The sequence below is a fragment of the Triturus cristatus genome, chromosome 6, assembly GCF_964204655.1.
Source record: "Triturus cristatus chromosome 6, aTriCri1.1, whole genome shotgun sequence".
Lineage (NCBI taxonomy): Eukaryota > Metazoa > Chordata > Amphibia > Caudata > Salamandridae > Triturus > Triturus cristatus.
The window spans coordinates 1,635,886,943-1,635,910,714 of record NC_140589.1 but is presented as its reverse complement, the minus strand read 5'-3'; the positions used below and the strand labels follow the sequence as shown (position 1 = coordinate 1,635,910,714).

Sequence of the window (23,772 nt, the reverse complement as noted above, 5' to 3'; positions counted from 1 at the left end):
ATTACCAAATAGATAGTACTCAAGGTTTTGCTGACAAATGAGTTAATTAACTCCTATCAACGAGGCCTGGTTCACAGATAAAAACTGTGAACGCCACATTTATGTCTTTGTTATTGTACAAACCTACCGCCACTGAAAGGGGCATCAATTATTTAAAAAAACAATAAATAAATGATGTATTCCATGGTAAGCAGATATCACCCAAAACAGAAACACACACACACACATACATACACAAACACATAATTATATAAATATTTATACATATTACCCATTGGCAGTCGCCACTCGATAGTTATCATTTGGACCACGTTTCTATAGAGATTGGATTATTTGGTGTTCTATTAACTTTGGAACCATTGACGAATCTTCACGAAACTTTCTAAAAAACGAAATCTCATCCACATCTATTAAAAATTGATTCAATGATGGGTTACCTGAAACCAACATCTTGATATCTGCCACTTCTATAAGTAAACAGAAGGTCTCTAGTAGGCTCATTGGAGGACTGCGGTGGACACCTATGCCACCCTATTGCAGAACTGTGTCATGTAATGATTGTTCTTAAAACACACCATTGAACGGTATATTGATGAGGACTGCCTAGACACCTCCCAAAAAGCATGTGGAGAACATCTGAGTATGTTGGCACAGAGCAACTGCTGTGACCATCGATTAAGCCACAGTATCGGCGTAGTCCAGGACATATTGCACAATTTGTTTAGAGGTATATAGACCATCACTCACTAGATCTGGAAAAAGCTTCTTTATATGCTCTGGGAGGATGAAAAAATAAATTTTTAAGGTTTTCACAATGCGCAGATGGAAGGCATGTTACACTGGCAGTGCGAAAAGCTGGACTGACAGAAGCAAAACCTTTCTGCCCATAGAATCAAGTCTTTTCGACTCCCAGAAAGGAGGTGCTGTAGGAGAGGGTTTACATTGGCTGCTGATGCTTGCTGCACTCTCTATTGGTGGAGGACAGCAATTTCAGATCAGCTGATGCTGGTATATGACACTATGAGCTACCTGTGGACTTCGGGCCCCAAACTGTCCTCAAAAGTGCCTAATCGAAAAGGAGCAAGAGTTTTGAAACAGATCATGACATTTGCAGTATTTCCAAGACGATATTTAATTATGGTAGTAGGGACTTACAAGTAATTTAAATGTACCAATCAGGTATAAGACAAGATCACCATGTTTAAAGAACAGAGCACAAGCACTTTAGCACTGATTCTAAAACCAGAAAAAACGAATTCAGCAAAAACAGGAGGCTGGAAGGCAAAAAAGTTGGGGGGAAACCATTCCATTGTTGTTAGGTCCAACTTGGTCTGTTCTCTTAATTTAGCTCAGACTAGAACCTAGCTTTCCTTTTCTTCTAAAACATATTTACCAACCTGTCAAGCCTTTCAGGGGCTAATACTTCACCCCCCCCCCCTTGTATGGATAACTGCTTCCTTTCACCAATTCGAAATGCTTTTTTTGGTTGTTACACACTACCTGTGGATAAACTCTGCCAAGGGCCTCCCTCATTGGAAGAATCTGTAATTGCCCCTCCTTCTTTTCATCATTCCGTTCATTAAAACATGAGGCATTCTTCCAACACATTCTAATGGAGCCCCTGACTTCCCTTCCCAAAAGTTATTTTTCCTATTTGTTACATAGCCCGGAAGGCCTCCCTATCTCAGACCCCTCGTCTCTTATATGAGTCCCTAAGAACTCATATTTCCCAGACATAATCCTGATACTTCACCAAGCATCCCATTTACCTCATTTTTGCACTATAGCCCCTCGCTTCCCTCTGCAAACGTTTTATTTCTATTTGTCACACAGCCGGGAAGACCTCCCTATTTCATACCCCTCTTCACTTATATGGATCCCTCACATGGAAGATCTCCCTGACCATATCCTGACACTTCCCCAAGCATCCCATTTACCTTCTGGTTGCAATCTATTCCCTCACTTCCTTTTCTAATACTTATATTTTCTAATACTTATATTTTCTAATACTTATATTTTCTATTTGTTAAACAGCCTGTAAGACCTCTCAGTCTTAGGCCCCCTTCACTTATATGGATATCTAAGATGGGAGATCCCCTGGACCATGTCTTGATACCTCCCCAAGCATCCCAGGTGCCTCGTTGGTGCAGTCTATGCATGGGGAGGGCAGCATATTTTCACACATGCATAGAGTCAGTCTGTCTCCCATGTATGTGGGGCGGATACTCTGGTGTGCAGTGCCTCACTGTCTTGCATTTTCATATGCTTTTCCTTTCCTTGAAAGATAGCATCCTTTCCAGGATTTTTAATAGCGCCTCTTCGAGTCTGTTCAGAATATCACTTGGGGTGTATTTACCCCTGGTTCAAAGAGACATTCTAAACAATGCTTGGCTTAACACCCTGACAGAACTAGGGATTTGTAGTTATAGGCAGGTCCCCAATACCCTAAGGCTTCCGGCACCCTGCAAATGGTGCTCAAGGAAATAACAATATGCTAAATACATACATAAGACTGAACTACCCTAGATGAGACAAGTGTGAGAGAAATAACAAGCATTTGCAATGCAATAGGTCTCGCATTTATAAGAGTTTGAGCTATTGGCATTGTAAAATTACAATGCCTTTTATTTATGTTTTGGTTTTAAAACAAATAAAAGGCATTGTCATTTACAATGTCAGTAGCATAAACTCGCATAAAAGCAGTGTGTGGCGTGCAGCAGTGTGTGGCGTGCAGCAGTGTGTGGCGTGCAGCAGTGTGTGGCGTGCAGCAGTGTGTGGCGTGCAGCAGTGTGAGGCGTGCAGCAGTGTGAGGCGTGCAGCAATGTGAGGCGTGCAGCAGTGTGTGGCGTGCAGCACTGTGAGGCATGCAGCACTGTGGCGTGCAGCGGCGTGCAGCAGTGTGCGGCATGCAGCACTGTGTTGCGTGCAGCAGTGTGCTGCATGCAGCAGTGTCATGCAGCATGCAGCAGTGAGTAATGCAGCAGTGTGCAGCAGTGTGTGGCGTGCAGCAGTGTGCTGGTTGCATCAGTGTGTGCCGTGCAGCAGTGTGTGGCATGCAGCAATGTTTCGTGTAGCAGTGTGTGGCGTGCAGCAGTGTGCGGCGTGCAGCAGTGTGCGGCGTACAGCAGTGTGTGGCGTGCAGCGGCATGCAGCAGTGTGTGGCGTGCAGCTGTGTGAGGCGTGCAGCAGTGTGAGGCGTGCAGCAGTGTGAGGCGTGCAGCAGTGTGAGGCGTGCAGCAGTGTGAGGTGTGCAGCAGTGTGAGGCGTGCAGCAGTGTGAGGCGTGCAGCAGTGTGAGGAGTGCAGCAGTGTGAGGCGTGCAGCAGAGACACGTGGAGGGTGAGGAGAGACACGTGGAGGGTGAGGAGAGACACGTGTGGAGGGTGAGGAGAGACACGTGTGGAGGGTGAGGAGAGACACGTGTGGAGGGTGAGGAGAGACACGTGTGGAGGGTGAGGAGGGACACGTGTGGAGGGTGAGGAGAGACACGTGTGGAGGGTGAGGAGAGACGTGTGGAGGGTGAGGAGAGACGTGTGGAGGGTGAGGAGAGACACGTGTGGAGGGTGAGGAGAGACATATGTGGAGGGTGAGGAGAGACACGTGTGGAGGGTGAGGAGAGACACGTGTGGCGGGTGAGGGGAGACATGGAGGGTGAGCAGAGACACGTGTGGAGGGTGAGCAGAGACACGTGTGGAGGGTGAGCAGAGACACGTGTGGAGGGTGAGGAGAGACACGTGTGGAGGGTGAGGAGAGACACATGTGGAGGGTGAGGAGAGACATGTGGAGGGTGAGGAGAGACGTGTGGAGGGTGAGGAGAGACGTGTGGAGGGTGAGGAGAGACGTGTGGAGGGTGAGGAGAGACGTGTGGAGGGTGAGGAGAGACACGTGTGGAGGGTGAGGAGAGACATGTGTGGAGGGTGAGGAGAGACACGTGTGGAGGGTGAGGAGAGACACGTGTGGAGGGTGAGGAGAGACACGTGTGGAGGGTGAGGAGAGACACGTGTGGAGGGTGAGGAGAGACACGTGTGGAGGGTGAGGAGAGACACGTGTGGAGGGTGAGGAGAGGCACGTGTGGAGGGTGAGGAGAGACGTGTGGAGGGTGAGGAGAGACGCGTGGAGGGTGAGGAGAGACACGTGTGGAGGGTGAGGAGAGACACGTGTGGAGGGTGAGGAGAGACACGTGTGGAGGGTGAGGAGAGACACGTGTGGAGGGTGGAGGGTGAGGAGAGACACGTGTGGAGGGTGAGGAGAGACGTGTGGAGGGTGAGGAGAGACGTGTGGAGGGTGAGGAGAGACACGTGTGGAGGGTGAGGAGAGACACATGTGGAGGGTGAGGAGAGACGTGTGGAGGGTGAGGAGAGACGTGTGGAGGGTGAGGAGAGACGTGTGGAGGGTGAGGAGAGACGTGTGGAGGGTGAGGAGAGACGTGTGGAGGGTGAGGAGAGACACGTGTGGAGGGTGAGGAGAGACACGTGTGGAGGGTGAGGAGAGACACGTGTGGAGGGTGAGGAGAGACACGTGTGGAGGGTGAGGAGAGACACGTGTGGAGGGTGAGGAGAGACACGTGTGGAGGGTGAGGAGAGACACGTGTGGAGGGTGAGGAGAGACACGTGTGGAGGGTGAGGAGAGGCACGTGTGGAGGGTGAGGAGAGACGTGTGGAGGGTGAGGAGAGACGCGTGGAGGGTGAGGAGAGACACGTGTGGAGGGTGAGGAGAGACACGTGTGGAGGGTGAGGAGAGACACGTGTGGAGGGTGAGGAGAGACACGTGTGGAGGGTGGAGGGTGAGGAGAGACACGTGTGGAGGGTGAGGAGAGACGTGTGGAGGGTGAGGAGAGACGTGTGGAGGGTGAGGAGAGACGTGTGGAGGGTGAGGAGAGACACGTGTGGAGGGTGAGGAGAGACACGTGTGGAGGGTGAGGAGAGACACGTGTGGAGGGTGAGGAGAGACACGTGTGGAGGGTGAGGAGAGGCACGTGTGGAGGGTGAGGAGAGGCACGTGTGGAGGGTGAGGAGAGACACGTGTGGAGGGTGAGGAGAGACGTGTGGAGGGTGAGGAGAAACACGTGTGGAGGGTGAGGAGAGACACGTGTGGAGGGTGAGGTGAAACGTGGTGGAGGGTGAGGTGAGACGTGGTGGAGGGTGAGGTGAGACATGTGGAGGGTGAGGTGGAGGGTGAGGAGAGACAGAGGTGGAGGGTGAGGAGAGACAGAGGTGGAGGGTGAGGAGAGACAGAGGGGGAGGGGGAGGAGAGACAGAGGTGGAGGGTGAGGAGAGACAGAGGGGGAGGGTGAGGAGAGACAGAGGTGGAGGGTGAGGAGAGACAGAGGTGGAGGGTGAGGAGAGACGGAGGTGGAGGGTGAGGAGAGACGGAGGTGGAGGGTGAGGAGAGACGGAGGTGGAGGGTGAGGAGAGACGGAGGTGGAGGGTGAGGAGGGACGGAGGTGGAGGGTGAGGAGAGACGGAGGTGGAGGGTGAGGAGAGACGGAGGTGGAGGGTAAGGAGAGACGGAGGTGGAGGGTAAGGAGAGACAGAGGTGGAGGGTGAGGAGAGATGGAGGTGGAGGGTGAGGGTGAGGAGAGACGGAGGTGGAGGGTGAGGGTGAGGAGAGACGGAGGTGGAGGGTGAGGAGAGACGGAGGTGGAGGGTAAGGAGAGACGGAGGTGGAGGGTAAGGAGAGACCGAGTTGGAAGGGAATCAGAAGTGGAGGAGAGAGAGAGGTGGAGGGTGAGGAGAGACAGTGGTGGAGTGGGGGGAGGGGAGGATATCACTTTTACTTCCTCTCCTTGTGTAAGGTAACGCCCCCACCCCACAGGCCTTGCCGTGGGCCGAGAGCAGATCACTGTTCGCATCAGCCGTCACCCGAGACCGCTCCGTACTTGTTGGTAAATAGAGGTTCACTATCTGTTGATAATGGGATTCACTTGGGGGGCTGACTTACCTCCTCCACCCCCAGGGCCAACACTGAGAAGGCATCAGAGACCTGGTGCTGCCTATGCTGCAGTACTGCGAGAGAGAGGGATGGGGGGGCGGGCAGAGGAAGACGAGTGGGGTTAGAGAAGGGACAGGTGGGGAGAGAAAGAGGAGAGAAGGGACAGAGACAGAAAAGGAGCAAAAAAAGAATTAGAGAGTAAAGAGGAGAGTTGGGGAAAATGAAAACATTACGAGAGAACATGTAGCAAAGAGGTGGAGAGAGAAGATGGGAGAGAGTAAGGACGCAGCCAAGAGATAGGGCAGAGACAAAAAGAATCGAAACAATACAAAAGTATTTTCCAAACTTGTAAATAACCACGGGCCAAACAACTGATCTGCAATGAAGCATCCGAATCCAGTATATTATGACGTTAACCATGCAATAAAAAATAAATGTAAAAAAAACTTAAACACCCAAAAACACGTATACACCATGTTGACCCTTTTCCATGCAACATATTCTAAAACGCCATTCTCATTCATACATTCACAGCAAACCTGTTCACAAGAGTGACAGAAAATGTGGTATTAGTGTTACATTTTTGTTACATCCATACCCGCTCACTTATGCAATTAAAGGATTTATGACCACACGGTTAAACAAAACGTACTGATTGGCCTTGCCGTGAAGGAGAAACACGTGTTGACACACACTCCCGATCTGTGAAACGTTCACCCCACTTTTTCGAAATTGAAACCAGTGCATGTGTCCGACGAACTTCCTGCCGCTTATCTGAATGCACCAGTGGCAGAAGATAGTCACCATCTTGCAACAACACAATTAAAGGGAGGCATGTCTGTCTCTCCCCACCGCCACATGTCTGAGTCTTACTGTCTCATGCGAGATCTCCCTCTAGGAGACAGCTGACACCGACTCTTCCCCTGAGACAGTACGGGAAATGCGTGTGTGTGCATAGTGTGTGTGTCTATATATCTGTGTGTGTATGCATGTGTGTGTGTTTGTATGTGTATATGTTTGTGTATGCATGTGTGTGTTGGTGTGCAAGTATGGGTGTGTCATTGTGTTCATTTGTCTTCATGGATGTGTACACATATGTTTGTGTGTATACCTATGTCTGTGTATGCATGTTTGTGTGTATGTATATGTGTTTCAGTATGTTGGTGTGCGTGCTTGTTTATATGTGTATGTGGGGTTGGTGTGCATGTATATGCATATGTTTATGCATGTCTGTGTGTGTTTGTATATGTTCATATGTGTGTGTAAATGCATGTGTGTGTTTGTATGTGTGCATAGTTGTGTATGCATGTGATCAGAGGGAAGAGTGCACTTGAGGGCAAAGAGGAAAACATACAGGGAAGAGTATGTGAGGGCAGAGAGAAAAATACAGAGGGAAAAGCATGTGAGGGCAGAGAGAAAAATACAGAGGGAAGAGTCCATATGAGGGAGGAGAGAAAAATAGAGAGGGAAGAGCTCATGTGAGAGTAAAGCGAAAAATACAGAGGGTAGGGCGCATGTTAGACCGGAGATAAAAACATAGAGGGAAGAGAGCATGTGAGAGCTGAGAGAAAAATATAGAGAGAAGAACACATGCGAGGGCAGAGAAAAAAATACAGAGCGAAGAGCACATGTGAGAGCATAGAGAAAAAATGCAGAGGGAAGAGTACATGTGAGGGAAGAGAGACAAATACAGAGGGAATAGCATGTGTGAGGAAAGAGAGAAAAATGGAGAGGGAAAAGCACGTGTGAGGGCAGAGTGAAAATACAGAGGGAATAGCACATGTGAGACCAGAGAGAAAAACATAGAGGGAAGAGCATATGTGAGGACAAAGAACAAGTACAGGCTATGCCAAGCGGAAGTGATCGCGTTTGCGATCTAACATCAAAGCGGCGAAAGTGAAAGTAATCAAGCAGAGCATCAAAGGGCTGGGTGGGAAGGGAGGGGGGAATGCAAGGGTCAAAGCGGCTAAAGTGAAAGTAATCGAGCAGAGCATCAAAGGGCTAGGTGAGAAGGGACGGGGGAATGCAAGGAGCAGAGGAGCAGCTGTGCACGTGCACGCCATCGTGCACTCAAGCCCTAGGCCAGCAAAACCATGTGGGTAGCACTTTTGAAAGCCCACTTACAAAATGTCTCAAAGAGACAGCTTTCGCTGTCTCAGCGAGACCTAAAAAGCATGCCTCCGTGGTTAGGCAGCTTGAAGATCATCATAGAGCAGAGCAGGTTGCATTTATGCAGAGCTGCTTCTGCAAAAGAGGAAAAAGGGTTGCATTGGATTTGGCCCTCTCTCGGTATGCAGAATCAGCTGCAAATACGGAGAGGAACTTCAGTACATCTTCCAAAGTGGTTCTTGGCTTCTGTTCTAATCATTTTCTCACCTAACTGATCCAGAGGCCTATTATAATCACAACAACCTTGTTTAGTAGGTTACTCTCTTCATTTTGTTTCAGCTTCATCAGTATGCTTCCAGTCAAGCTGAAGAGTGCATTTAAATCCGTACTACACAAAAAGAGTAGCTGCTACATATAAAGAGTATATTAGTCAGCAATGTGTGGACATTTTACTTTCAAAGTTCACTGAGGATTTTCAATTTCACTCACGTATCGCGGTTGGTCTGTGATTTGAGTTGACATCAAAGACATAAGGAAAGAGTAGCAAATAAAGCAGAGAGACTATGATATTCAAGTCCGAATCATATAGGATAAAAACTGCACTTGTAATTTTACATCAATCAAAAAACTCAGGGCCCCATTTAGATGTTGGCAGATCGGGTCCTGACGTGGCTTTTTCGGCTGTATTCCTGCCTGTTGACTTGGCGGTCTGTCCACTGTATTTAGATGTTGGCGGGTCCATTGGCAACTGTGGTTGGAATCCCTCCTACTATGAGTTGATGGAATCGGAGGAAGTGAGGTTTTTTACTGATTCCCGCTTCCATTTCCATCTTGTACCCCCTCGTCCAGGCCCCTCATTTAATGTTCCAGCTCCATCACAATGTCAAATGACTCCGTTGTCGCAGTCTACTGTCTTGCCAAAAATCTAAATACGGAGGGTGAACCGCAGCCATCTCAATGGAGTACTTGGTACCGCCGCACAGCGGGATGGCGGTAGTCCCGACAAGATCTAAATCAGGCCCTTAATTTAAACAACACAATTAGTTTATTCTGAATTATCTTCTCGGAGCTGTCCATCACTGCATTGGCACATGCGATACAGCTTGAAGTTGCAGATGGATAATTCAAAAATTGTTGTTTTAAAAACACTTTAGTCAAGTTGTTTGAAACAAAGTGTTCAAATAGAAATGGACCCCCATGTAGAATGTAAGCCTTGCTTGCTGTTACAGAGTCAAATAAATGATTGTAATGTGATTTAACAATTTAAATTTACCATTGTCTCAGCATCATCAATGGCCCTATGCATTGTTATATTTTGCTCATCATAAGTGCAGAAAGGAGTGCATCAAAAAGTGCAGGAAGGAGGATTCCTTCGGCAATCATGTACTGTTTCTTGGTACACCTTTTTATTTGTCACAGAAGGCAATTTGCTAAAATCCACAAGCGAATAAGGACATATGTTCTACTATTTAAAAGTTCTTATTTTCTGGATGATCAGTAACATCAACTTTTACCATTGTATTTCAGTATTAAGGCTAATTCAGACTGGATATTTAAATGTACTTATTTTAGGTTTATTTTTACAATTATTTTTAAATTTTCCGAATTAGTTCACACGACATGGATACATCATTTGATAAACCATACCTTACATGAGAGGAGCTGTCTAATAACGTGTGGTTTGTATGATTAAATGTTTTTAAATAGATATTCCTCTATTACTTATTGAACAACACGGAAATGATAACAACTGGTTCTATTATACACATAAATACATTAAATGCACATTGCTTTTTTAAAATTTTGTTTTTAGATGTTGCTCTCTTCTGAGCAGGTATTCCTAGAAGAGGCTCTCCAGCTAATAAGGCCCTCATTATGAGAGGTTAAGTAAATGGAACACATTTTTCCCATGCCAAGAGTTAGAAATACTGGAGGTACCAGTAATTCTGGTTGTTGGGGAAAATCCAGCCCATTACAAGTTGGATCCTGAGCATGCACTAGGAAGTGAGCAACTGCTGGGGAGTCAGTCATTCTGGGTCCAATTTGCTCAGTAGTTCATAATTTTCCCCTTGCGGGAAACAATCATCTTTTGCATGGTGTACCCCCAGGTACACTACTTGACTGTTTTTCTTTGGCTATAGAACTATGTGCACGTTACCCCGGCTAACCAGCCGTAAGGTGCCAGTTCTCCCTTTTCCAACATGATAAAATTGGCATAGTCAGATTGGCATATTTAACTTGCCAATAAAGCCCTAGTATATGGTATCACAGCATGCCCAGAGCCTGTAAGTTAAATGCCACACTTGGACTGCAGCACTCATTGTGCCGTCCCCTATAGTGGCAACGTAAACATGACTGCAGGCCTAGCTATATAGCATTTATAGAGTGCAAAGATACACTTGGGCATCCTATCGCTAGCCGAGCGGCATAGACTGACCAGAGAGATCTAGACGGGGCTGCTGTCGAATAGCCAGTTCATTAAAAGTTTTCAAAGGGGAGTTCCTTGTTGACTATCTGCAAAGTGTAGGGGAGCGAGTTGCAAAATTTGGCCATGCTGTCTCTGAAGAACTGACCTCCTGATTCTGGCTTTTTTAATGGAAGGAATCACAGCCTGGCGGGCATTGCTGGAATGCAACGCTCTGTTTGGAGTGCAGAGAGTGATTAAGGGTCACGAGATCAGGGAACCTTTGTCTAGCAGTTCCTTGTGAGCCATACAGAGGGCTTTGAATGGGATTCTCTGGGCTACTGGTAGCCAGTGGAGGGAGATCAATGCTTGATGAGCAGACTTGTGCCTGGGGATATTATGCAGAATCCGAGGTGCATAGTTCTGCACCACTTCCAGTTTCCTGATTACTCTTTTAGGTTCTCCCAAGAAAATTGAGTTTCTGTAGTCCAGGTGGGAGAGAATGAGTGTTTGAACCACTGCTCTTTTTGAGGATATGGGGGAGCAGGTATAGGATTTTTCGAAGTACCCTGAGTGTGCTGTGACAGGTTCCCGTAATTTATGTTACCTGTGTATCCATGATCAAGGAGTTGTCCAGCCATACCCCCAGATTCTCTATAACTGGCTTGGCGGGCGGACGGGGAGAGGACCCAGGCAGACTGCCCCTCCCATAATAGAGCGGTTAGGAGAATTGCCAAGGAACATAAACTCCGTTTTGTCCTCATTTAGTTTGAGGCATGAGCTATTCATTTGGCTACTTCCTAAAGGCAAGGGCCTAGGGCGGGGGAAAGGGAGTCTTGATTGTGAGAGAGAGCGAAGACCAACTGTGTGTCGTCCGCGTATGAGATTATAGAAATCCCAAATGTAAGGATGATGTCTGCCAGGAGGTGCATGTACAAGTTAAATAGTGTTGGACTTAATGATGAGCCCTGGTGTATTCCACAATTAAGCGGTATAAGAGGGCTCCTGAGAAGGTAAATGTAGCAGACATTGAAATTACTAATGTCATGCTTTCGCAGTCGGGGAGCTGAAGGGTTCAATGAGGCAGCTGATATCTAGCTTGAAAAATATTGTTCTATCAGTCTTTCCGGCAAATGTAGTAATCGGGAGGTGGGGTCTGGGCAAGATCATGCCCTGGCTCTGTCTGGAGCCAGGTTTCCGTCAAGAAGACCATGTCAGGTTTCTTCTCCCCAGGAAAGGAGAAAAGTTTCAGCTTGTGCCATGGGGGTGATCTACAATTGATCATGAACATGGACCAGGTGCATTTAGCAGTGAGCGCGGTCTTTGAGTCACCAGCCCAAGAGAGGGACTTAAAGCAGTGCTTGCATTGTGTTTCCCCTTTAAACAAACCAACTGAGTGCAGGCAATTGTACTTGGGGGTACCACGAAAGGTTAGTAATTCCATAGAAGAGTAGATTAATTTACTAGATTGCATGGACCGGGGTTCCTGGCACCGTTTGGACGTGGACAGCCGCAGACAGGCTTGCCTTTGGAATGCCGGCAGTGCATCTGCGCCCCAGGCTTCATTTATTATCAAGCACAATGAAACAACTGGAGCACTGACCAGGATGGCGTCTCACAGTGTCTAATTTCCCCCTTGTGCCACCTTCCTGATTGACTAAAGTGCAGCAGTAAGAATTCAGAATGTGGGAAAAAAACGCCTTCAATTGTAAAAAATAATTTTTAGCAATAGTCCTGTTATGCAGTTATAAACCTGACAAAATAAACATTTTTTGACAGGCCATAATGTTCTTTTTAAATATCAACAAATCACCCACAAGCCGGATTCACTTCCCAGTGAGGCAGTAGAGATTGACATGTAAAAGTTTAATGTTAAACATGGCCTTACAGTGAAAAGAACCAACAGGCTACTTTCACTGTAGCAGGGGTAGTTGTTCCATAGGAAAACATTGTGATACAATATTACAATTAATATTGCTATCTCTGCTTAGGAACCAGCTACAGAATTTACTCTTGGACTTGTTAAACTATTTATTACAAACTCAATTCATTGGTAAATTCAGATTTGTAACAAATATTTTAGAACAGGTACTTTAAAAAAGTTACTAGTTGCCTGCCTGAAACCTCTAGAAGTCCATTTGCATGAGCTTTCCACTGTCACCCAAGAGCTGAATAGCCGCTTAATGAGATGTGAAGTTGCTCCCAGAGTTTAGATAAATGCCTTTGGTGTAGAGAGGTGTTCTGTTTCTCTGGCAGGCTGACCATATGGGTTGTGCCCAGAAACGTAATTAACTTCAAAAGGGCCTACCCTTTCACACGCAGATGTAGCTAACCCCTGGGTCTTCCCCCTTCTTTTGTCCCCCTAGTCAGTCAGGCACCAGGGCCAATGGGAGGGAAGAAACCCCAGGATCAATTTTGAGTGACCACAGAGTAGGAGTTGCTCATTTCCCTGGCCACACCTCCAGGGTGGGCACAGGAGGTCTGCACAGTAGAAGAAAGACTCTGATATGTTGGTATTGCACAGAGAGGGGCACTGTGGGATTGTTTGCAGCAAACCCCACAGAAAGTGCTGCAGAAGTGGGTAGGGTTACTCCTATGAACTTTTACGCCATTGCTAAGGGAGTGGCCCAGAGTTTTTCCACCCACAGGCTGGCACTGGACATAAATGTAGCACCCACTGTAACCTCCTTAGTTCACTCCTGGACCTGTGGAAGAACAGAAGAGGACTGGACCTGCTGCATGTGACCTGAGAAGAGCCTTGAAGACTGGACCTGCTCTTTCTCTTGTACCCAGGACAACGAAGTGGATTTCAAGGGTCATAGGGCTGACTTTCTGTTTGGGCTATAACACAACAATAAGCTTCAAAAGGCCTTTTCCTGCATTCTCAGCTGACCAGTTCAGACTGACTGGCCCTGGACCTTGCTGCTGGCCTCTGCTTGAGATAGTCTTGACCCCCAAGTGCTGTTCTCAAAGTTCTAGACCCTTAGCTGGTATCAAAGTGTACTCCTTCTAACAAATCCTGAAACCTGGGATTTAGAAACGTTTTGCCAACTTTTGTCAGAGGACTGACGGGGAACCGGGACTAACCCGCCAAGCCAATCTGATGAAGGTGCATTACCGCTGGCCAAGGTTTCAAATTGCTCCCGCTGTTTTCTCCACCACAGCATCAATCATTGTTCTGCACAACCTTGCAGAGAAGGGATTCAGACTCATGGAGCCCTCTTTGGCTGCTACCTGCAGCCTCTCCCCGCTAGGAGAAGGCACAAAAAGTATCCGGCCTGTGAGGGACTTTCTTTAGGTGTGAACTTCAAATTTCTCCCACTTGCAGCTTTCCCGCCAAAAGTCAACAGTTTCACTGAAACCTCATCCAGCGGCTATCAGGCGACATAGAGCATTATTCGGCCACAGCGAGCTGCTTTGCCCTGCTGAGGATTTTTGACTTTCGTTCCTTCCAGAGACTAAGTCTAAAGGTAAAACTTTTCACCAGGACAAACCTGATCCCTGTATCCGATCTGTGCTACATCACAGTATGCCATAAACCATACCCTCATCCCAGTAAAGCGCAACAAAGTGAACGCATTTAGCACTATTTTGAACCTTAAAATTTGTTAATTCATAACCCCAGTTCTAATTATTGTATATTTGTTAGGTAAATTTAGTGACTTTAGTAGTTCACCTTGAAATGGATTGAGGTTATTATTTGACATGAGTACTCACCCCCTCAACTAATACCCCAATTTCTCACACCGATGTACTTTAACACAGACATTTCAGATGTTTTCAGCAGACGAAATGGCTGGAAGAGAGTTAAGAAATCTGCAGTGTTCCTGCAGATCTCATAAATCCAATGGCACCAGTAACTACTGTTACCAGCATCATTAACATTATGAGGCAATTCGTAATAACAGCCTAAGTACTCATAGGATGGAAGCAAAAGCTGATTTGGCCTATAATGATGAGGCAGCCTGTAGGAAATTTCTGGATTTTTGACAGTGTGTATGCCACCAGGACACAGAGAATGTTTGTGAAATTCTCCCTGTGTCAGGTCAACCAACTCATTGTTTATGTCCATGTGAAAAGTAGCACATATTTCTCCTTTTTTACCTGAGCTTGTATTTAAATTGTTTCCAAACAATAGCCAGTCATTGATATTTAACAAAATTCCATTTCTTTTGTCATTTTAACAGTTTGATACAATTGCCTCCACCTTAATACCATATCTAAAAATACATTCCTTTTTGTTAGAAGGATCACCCACGGTTCCATTATTAAACTTTGTGCGCACATGTACCATTTAGCTGTTCAAAGATTGTAATTTAAAGGAAAAACTCATTCCTTGCCAGACTTCAAGTCAGGATGTTAGACAATTTTTTGTTGGAATTTAAGCTTTTGACAGCAGAATTCCTTCTCATTGTCCATAAAGAGTGAGAAAAAACCCAACCCAATACTGACTGATGAACTCAAAATGAGTGGCTGTGCTCCTTTACTAACCCAACTAGTAACATTGTTGGGATTTACATCTGATCTTACATTGTCACTCATTTCAGACATAAACAGAATCAGCTAATCTTCAACTGCACTCCTTAAAAAATATCAAACACTGTCACTGGTATGCATGTGCTAGTTATATTTCTAATAGAGTTTAGAAATATCATCCTCACCAGGGTTCCTCAGTCCTCTCAGGTCCTTGTCAGTCCTACACTAAACATCCAGATGAATGTGTCTAACACCCGCTGCGCATAGCGGAAGCCTGACAACAGATCGTGTTGGCCTCCTGTAGAAGGTTGTGTGCTGGGTCTAGTTGAAGGCCAAGCATTGCTTCCAAACCTGCTGTGGACCTGGTAATTTTGTCCTAACCGTCTCCAGGTATCATATGTCTATGTTGATAATTGTTTTATAAAAGGGTCCTCATTTTAATAATTCTTTTGAATCTGTTATTCCCTGCTTAAATATGTTTTATTAAATCTCTTTGTTCGAATGACCCCCAATTTTCTATCCATTTGGCTCATTCCTGGCTTCAGATAACTGAATTTGAAGTCTGCAGTGTTCTAATTTGTTGCTCAGGTTGTACAACGTGTTTTTTTAATTTGTGTGTTAATTTAGTACATTTATCACTTGTACTACTAGCATGTCTTAAAGAACAGAAATGTGTTGACTTCTTGACAGCATTTTGACTATCAATATTACCAAAGTAAGAAAGTTATGTTTGTTTTAATAGATATTGGAAATCACGCTGCTAATTGCGAGCTACATTAACACGTTTCATCAGCAGAAGGGAGCTGCCCATCATCTGTCTGCTCCAGCACTTCTCTCATCTCGGACAGAAGAGCAAAAGTCCAAACAGGGAGGAAGTCAGCCACTATTATCGAGCAACCGACCAACAAAAGGCCCTACCCTTCTATAAAGTGAGATGTCACCTGCCTTATTGTGCAACCCCTCATAGAGGACAAGTGATGGATGTAAAAGGCTTATTTCATTCACTTGACTTATTCACTCTCGTCCTAAGACAGATTCTAGAGCTATCACTGGAAGCAACCAAAACCAACCACCCCAGTGAGCAGGACATCTGGTTCCACTGGGGAGGGAAACAGTATAGCCAGGCGAAACCCAAGTACTACCTGGACTGGACTCTCTAGAAAGAGCAACCTTACAAAAAACGAATAAAGACTTTAAAAGAAGAACACTAAGATTGCTGCAACCCATCGCAATATACGTAAAGAAGAATTCACTCAGCTTATGCCTCAGCTTTTTCCGATGTGTAATTCAAACATTAAACACATAGAAAGCAATGGTGAATACAATATAGCTCGACTGGGCACAGCACACAGACATAAACAAAGGTTGTTAAATAGAACAAGAGCATGATTGTGGGAACACAGAGCACAAGCTTTTCAGATACACAAGTGATTTGTTAAAAACAACTCCAAGATGGAAAATGCGAATAAAAATACATATGAAGTATTACCATAACCTTGACATCAATATTTTTCTGGGATCTGTGTGCCTCAAACAAAAATTCCCAACTTCTCTTGACTGTTCGTATGTTATTTATTAATGAAGTGTTGAACACCTTCAATGTGAAAACGAAATCAACTAAATAAGTCAACTTTAAATTTAACTGGACTGAATATGCGATTTTCTCATTTGTAAGAACAAAAAGAAGGATTTTGGGCTCAGTGAAGCCTGTTAGTTTGCCTGATCGAGAAGAAATCCATTTGATTAGTTCCCTAAGGGTTTTGTATTATGCTTAGCACTTTAACTGTTGTGATTGCAAAGCCTACGTTGCAACTATGTTGATATAGCTACATGTCTTAATGTAAATTATAAATGTAATTTGTATTTTTCTCTGGGTGTCTAAGACTGAATTCTGCAGGGTCTCTGGAAGCGACATGGAATTTCAGCGACAGCTGATGCATAAAACTGCCACATTATTAGATTCAGGGCCAGTTGATGCACAAGAAACTACCAAATTAAACTTGGAAACATTCAAGAGGCCATTACTTAATAAAAAACATTGTATTGTTTTCAAAACATAAATAAGATTTGAAGACATAATGTAGAAGACAGTAGATCGTTTGCATTGTAAGGGAGTCAAAGGAATGCTGGCTTCTTGTTAGTATCTTATCCGCATCAGTCACTGTCTCCTAATAAAGGCTTTTGCCTGCACTGAAACTGGTTCAGTATCTGCTCAGTGTGTTGCACACGTTAAACTAGGACACATGGCACTTGCTTAAATCCAGAACAGACAATGTTTGCATTTGTTTATGGTTATCAATATATCGCCTTCTTTTGTTTTCAACAGTGATTGAATGGTGGAATTCAATACCCAATACACGAGTTCCTTTTCTAGCTATGAATGTAACATATCCATTATCTGTTCAAGTCTAAATTCTGAACCATATTACTGGAAAGTCGTACCATCATGCCAATCTGCCACCAAACGTCCAAACAGATCAGACATTTCAATAAATCCCTGCAAGTAAATGGGCTCATACTTTAGAATGCTCTTGAAACCTCTCTGAAAGCAGCATTCATCTTCTCCTTTTAAAGCTTCCAATAGGTGCTTAAGTTGAGACTAACCCATGAAGACGTGGCAGTATGCGATATCTTCTATTGCCCAACCTGTCCATACTTTTTCTGTACTATCTGTTCAAGGATTTAGAGTGCTCCATTTAGAAAGTATTTTCTTACTGCAGGGCTCCCCACATACTGAGAAACAAAAATTGGGCCCTTTTTCCTTCATTTGGTTTCACTATTCTGTTTTTAACCTTGCCCCAGACCTGTCCTCATACCAGTTATGTATCTTTAACTTAAAAGACGGGCAATGTAATGCTATCCTGACAGCCTTGTATATACTCTCGTATATGTCTTGGTTTGGACTCACCCAGGTTACTTTTCACAGATTTACCAGCAGCTCACAGTGATTGTGAAAGTGATTTGAAATTCAAGCTACTAACAGGGATAATATTGGTTACTAACTTTAATATAAAAGCATTTGAAAAGCCTCCTTAATCTCCACTGAAGCAGGCCCTCTAAAATTAGGAACATGATTTTGGTACAACTACAGTATTGCAACCATTAACAATCATTTCCCTGTGGAAAGGGACAACACTTTCAAAGGCCTATGCTACTTTCTTTTAAATAGGTTTGAGCCCTGTGGCTACCTGCATTAAAATCTGAAGTAGGTGCTTTTATACCCTGCAGAGACATAAATGGTAATTACAGTGTATGCAATATAACTACTGCAACGCAATGCCACATGTAGTGCTAATCATACATCAGTGCACATAGCATATTTAATTCATGTAGTATATTTGTATTTATTCATTTGGCTGTAACACATTGTATTGTGTTTATATAAACTATAGAACTTGATTTAGCCCAAAAATGGTTTGGATAATAATAAAAATGATTTGTTCCAAAAGAGTTTATCCAGAATAATGCCTAAACATGAAAGTAAAAGCAGACACTGCTAATGATGTGCACACATTGCAGATGTAAGCACACAACAAACAATTGTACATCACCATAGACAGCAAATACAGAGAAGTGGGTTGGTTGTGGTTTAAATGTATCTTTTTAATGATCTGTTAAAGGCATACGATTATGGTGTAGTGAAGATTTACACATTTCTAAGAATTGTAATATTTCACAATGTGTTTTTTTACAGCTGATGGCCTCTATAAAAAGAAATTTATGTGCATCTGCCTGTTCCTGGAGAACAGATTTCCGAGTACAATAATGAATACGATGATATAATGTTATTTTTTTCATATCATGTCAAGATTTCAAGTATAAAATAAAATAATTTAAGATTAACCTTTTTCATTCATTTTAGCACTCATTTATTGTTGAATTCATCTGGTCATACATGTGCTGTCACATACAAAGGAAAGCAAACAAACAATTGGGCTGCCAGTCCTCATCACTCATACGGAAGGATTACGGTTCCCCAACAGCGCTTTTTTCCATTACATTGTATTCTTTTGTACGAGTTTCTTTTTGTTGAAGTGTATTTTTTTGTTTCTGATATCACACTTTTTTTTTAGTTGGTACAGTGAAATTATTTATTTATACAATTATTTCAATAGCGCAAATCTGTCTTCAATTACAACGGAGTGTTGTAAAATAAATAACAGATGGGGGGGGGGGCTATGCGCCACAGGAACGTCACTTTTATCGACGTTTCAGTGGCGCAATGCCCTGCACCATATATACAAAGCCACTTTTTGTGGCTTAATGCCACTTTGTAACTATGGTACCCTTTCATGCAGGTATCTGTGTTACAGGGGCATGCAAAGATGTGTTGCTGTGGGCGTTCCACCGCAACACCCTTTGCTTTTTGATGCTGCCCCAGATTTACATGGATCTTTAAATCTGAGGCAGCGTCAAAAACGAACACCATGCAATAGCAGGAGTTAGAATGGCGCAACAAGGAGAAATACCTATGTTTCTCCCCACTTTTGCTTTTTCTATGTGTGCTGCAGCACATATAGAAAGAGCAAAACGCCATTAATGATAGTTTATGTACATGAAGGTGTCCCTTTCTGCACATAAACAATCATTAAATAATCATGATTAGCTACTTCTCAGCACACATAGAAGTAACAAATCACCATTATTGATTTGGCTTGCCTTCTTCATCTTGTGTTCGTCCTTCCCCTGGAACAATCCTCTTTACCATTCTTTTGACTGGCTAACTTGTATCTTTCCACTGCTTACATTTAGGGAACTACTTTTCTTTTTCATTGAGCACTCTATGAGAACTAATATATGTTTCCTTGCTACCGCCTCTGTCATGCTACTGGCCCCCTCAAATATTCGCGCTACCCGTTGCTTCCCTTTCACCAGCCCAATCTACATGCACTTCCATTGCTTCCCTTCCCCTTGCGTTACTTGTAATTTTTTCGTGAAGGACGCTCCACATTGCTTAAAGTGCTTTTGCGTGTCAACAAACCAAGGATAACCCTACCTGCCCACGAGGACCAGAGTACTCATACTAAAATACAACAGTTGTTCCATGGAACTCATTCGCACAATACCTCTCATATGAATCAGTGGTATGCGACAACATTCAATCATTCACTTTTTATTGAATAATAACAATAATGTACATGACACTTTTCTCTTTTATCCTCTTAATATGAATTATAGGGCCTCAATGCAATATATAAAGTGTGATGATAGTACAGACGATGCAGTGCTCAAGTATTGAACATATATATATATAAGTCACTGTACAAAAATATTTATCAGCCGCAAAAGGAGTTCACATCTGTTTATATCCAATATCTCCATGTAAGATTTAACGAGAAAGCAACTGTGGGGAGGAGTCTCATCTGGACCAATTTCATCTGACTAATGCACATCAACTGCAATTGTCTGCCATGTATAGTGGGATACCGTCACCACTTATCGGGGTCCTACTATGGTCTGAACTAATCGCTGCTCGTCAAAGCGTCTCCTCCCTACACTGGCACCATCCTTGCAAGGTCTAAAGTGCTTTTGTGTGCCTCTGCTGCTCCCTTACACCAGCCAATTTCCTGTTGCTTCACCCCACCTGCGCCCCTACTACATCATCACGCAGACTTCCTGTTGCTTAATCTCACCTGTCCCCTACTTGTCTCGCCACCTGCCACAGTCCTATATTTATTTTTTTACTTTTCGAAGGGCCCAGCAGCTGCCATTTATTGCTAGGGCGTTCTGCTATATGAAAATCTGTTTCACACAATTACAATTGTGTTTTAAAAACAACAACAAATACCTATGTAAGTGGTATTAGCCATCTTAGATTGGAAATTAAAAACAAACACAAATGGTTATCACCCATGTGAACGCCTACGGACTGCTGAGGCGAGAAGCAGCAACTGCATCATTGCACCTTTATCTTTTTTATTTTTTTTAGCTGATGCTGTACTCTATTTGCAAAAAGAATTGCAATGCCATTAGACAAACAAAGCACGACCTATTCACTTTGCCAATGCTTGTGCTGGAAGTTACAAGGAAACAGTATAGGTGAAATGTGTTCTCAAAATTGGTATTCTGCAAGTTAGTTTTTCTCAGAGATCAGATGCAGGGGCTGTAAGGCTCCCCTTAAAAATGGGGAATTAGCAGGGAAGTCCAAAATTCTGGTTCTGATTTCTCAAGGACTTCCTCCTCCCCCGATTTTGACAATGAGATTTCAACTACTTCAGCTGATATCTCCATGTGAAAGTAAATAGATTTGCAAATTTGCAAAAGCGTCGTGGAGCTCATGATTCCGATGGGGCCGGGGAGTCATGTTACGGGTCCCTTCAGAATTAAAAGGCCACTCTTAATGAGGGCCAATGTTGTTTGTTAAATGATGTAAACAAATCAAGCCCTTCCTAACGATATACATTACTCTTTAGGTTATATTAAAAGCTCTAATTAGATTATTTTCCAACATTAATGGTAGATTGTACCTTTCGCTCTGGATCCACAATTTGTGAGCGTAGTCGATTTCACATATATCACTGTTAACACATGCAACAGTACAATTCAATCAAATACTTTGATTATGGTGATATATCCTTAGTATTAATAACTTAATCCCTGGACATATGTGTCTAGTTATTAGAGTATTCATTGAAACAGATGTGTTGCTAATAAACATTTGGGAAGTTTGATGTGATTTACGGACCGAGGTCTTGTGATGAACAAAACTTATTAAAGGTTTTATTACAATTACAAAATTGGTATATACGCATGGTAGTTTAGCAGTGTTTATAATAAAGGAGGTCTGCGGGCCGTTGCTGGACGGCAAAGATGGCGTCACAATTTAGTTCAGTTTCGTGTTGGTGCCACCAAACCAAAATAATTCCTGCAACATACTACCTTAACCCCCTCCCTGCAGTCCTCCAGTGTGCATCCTAGCTGATGAAGACAGAGCAACGATATCGAGAAGCCACTGCTGCTGAAGATGGCAGTGCTGCGGTATGGCCTGGTCGTGACCAGAGAAGACACATTGGGCCAGCAGCGGGGAGCCAGCAATCGTGGAGGTGAGTGGCTGCCAGTGGAGAATGTAGTCCCCTCCCGGACCGAGAGGATCCTGTCAGGGCAAATTGGGCCACTGACCGGGTGCAACACCAGTGAAGGTGAGGTCTATGTTGGGGAGGCATGGGCCTCCGTGGGAACCCCTGCGTGGAACTAGGAAGTCCCTGCCCTGGTGGGGGGCCTCTGATGGCGTGCTGCTGGGGCACCCAACTGATGAACGAGCTGCACTCAGCATCACTGGGCAAGGTGAAACCCCCAAGGAGATTTACTTTCTTTTTGGTATGAAGGGACCATGCCACATGGCTGTGCTGAGGCCTGGGGAGACAAGGGCTACAGAGATGTAATAAGTGGGGCGAAGTGACTGCCCTATAATCATCAAATGGGGTCATCCCCCTCCCATCCTGGGTTGCATTCTCGAACTGAGGACACTCAGGCACATGCATCAAGAAAAGCTTTTCCGAGTTTAATTGCAATTTTCAAGAAATCACAATTAAGGACTCTCAAAAGCCTATGCATGTAGGAATCCCTATTAAAATTAAGCAATGGCTTCCCATTCATTCCTATGGGCTTACAGGCCCATAGGAGTAAATGGGAAATTGCATGCACAATTTGCGAGTACCAATAGGCACTCGCAAATTGCGCATGCAATTTCAAGGGTTCAAAAGTGTCAAAATAACACCCTGTTGCACCCCTGAAGTTGTGATGTGCACGTATGTTGCGCACACACATGCCCAAAGGGTGTATCCTGAAACCTTGAAAAATGCACTAAAGTGCATTTTCCAAGGTTTTTGCAAAATACAGACCAGATTAATTTCTCTGTATTTGGTACCCCAAAGAGCGAATTCGCTATTTCTAAGTGCTTCTAGCATTGCATTTAAGAAATTGCAATAAATTGCGATTTCTTAAATTGCGAGTGCCTTACACTTTAATGCATCGCAAAAGGCCTTTTTGCGGGCGCAAACGGCAGATTTTTGCGAATCGCACCGTTTGCGCTTGCAAAAACCTTTGATGGATGTGCCCCATTGGCCCTACAGTCCTGTTCATGGTGCTCCCAGAGTATGCTACCTGGATCATCTCAATGGCTCCAGTTCTAGCCAGCACACTGAAATCCAGGGGGAGAGTCAGGCGCTCAAAATTGGTTCTATGACTTGGAGTAGGGCTGCTTCCTTCGCCGCCTTTACCTGTTGAGGGATTTCTTGCATGGATTGGTGGAATTGAGACCATAATATCAAGTTGGGTGATCAATAGAGTGGCACAGTGGTCAATGACCGGGCACAACTCAACACGGCAAAATTAACAAGCACACAAAGCCCAAACGGACTGAATATGTACAAGGAAAAAGAAAACAGCTGAAGGCATAGAGGGGGGGTCATGTCGAAACAACTTGAGACTAGTGGGAATTTCCGATGGGGTAGAAGGACAGCAACCTGAGGCTTTTCTGACAGCATAGCTCAAATCGGCGATCTCGGAGGCAGATCTTTCAATGTGCTTTGTGCTCGAAAGGGAGCACCTGGCGCTGACACCCACACCTCCTCCTGGTGCACCGCTGCATCCGATGATTGTGAGACTCTTTAATTATATGGATAGGGCTGTCAACCACAGGAAACCTTGGCTGCTGCTGGACATTTGCTACAAATCTGCCAAATTAAAATTTTTCCAGATTATACAGCCAAAGTTCAGTAACAGTGCAAATCTTCCACCGAAGTCAAACACAAATTGCAGGCACTGCAAATTTAATATATGCTGCTCTACCCAGCCAAGTTAAAGAAAATGTTTCATGGGAAATCCTTCTTTTTGGAAAACTCAGAGTTCGCG

At 44.4% G+C, this 23,772-nt stretch overlaps 1 protein-coding gene across 2 annotated transcripts in view; it reads left to right on the top strand.

Moving 5' to 3' along the window:
• PLEKHH2 (pleckstrin homology, MyTH4 and FERM domain containing H2) overlaps nucleotides 1–18,722 on the top strand; it is a 626,603-nt gene extending 607,881 nt beyond the window's left edge. For both annotated transcript variants that reach the window (XM_085612785.1, XM_085612786.1), the window contains exon 29: nucleotides 15,662–18,722. In XM_085612785.1, coding sequence (XP_085468911.1) covers nucleotides 15,662–15,847 — 186 coding nt within the window. In that variant the 3' untranslated portion in view covers nucleotides 15,848–18,722. The remainder of the gene's footprint in view (nucleotides 1–15,661) is intronic.
• Nucleotides 18,723–23,772: the final 5,050 nt, after the last annotated feature.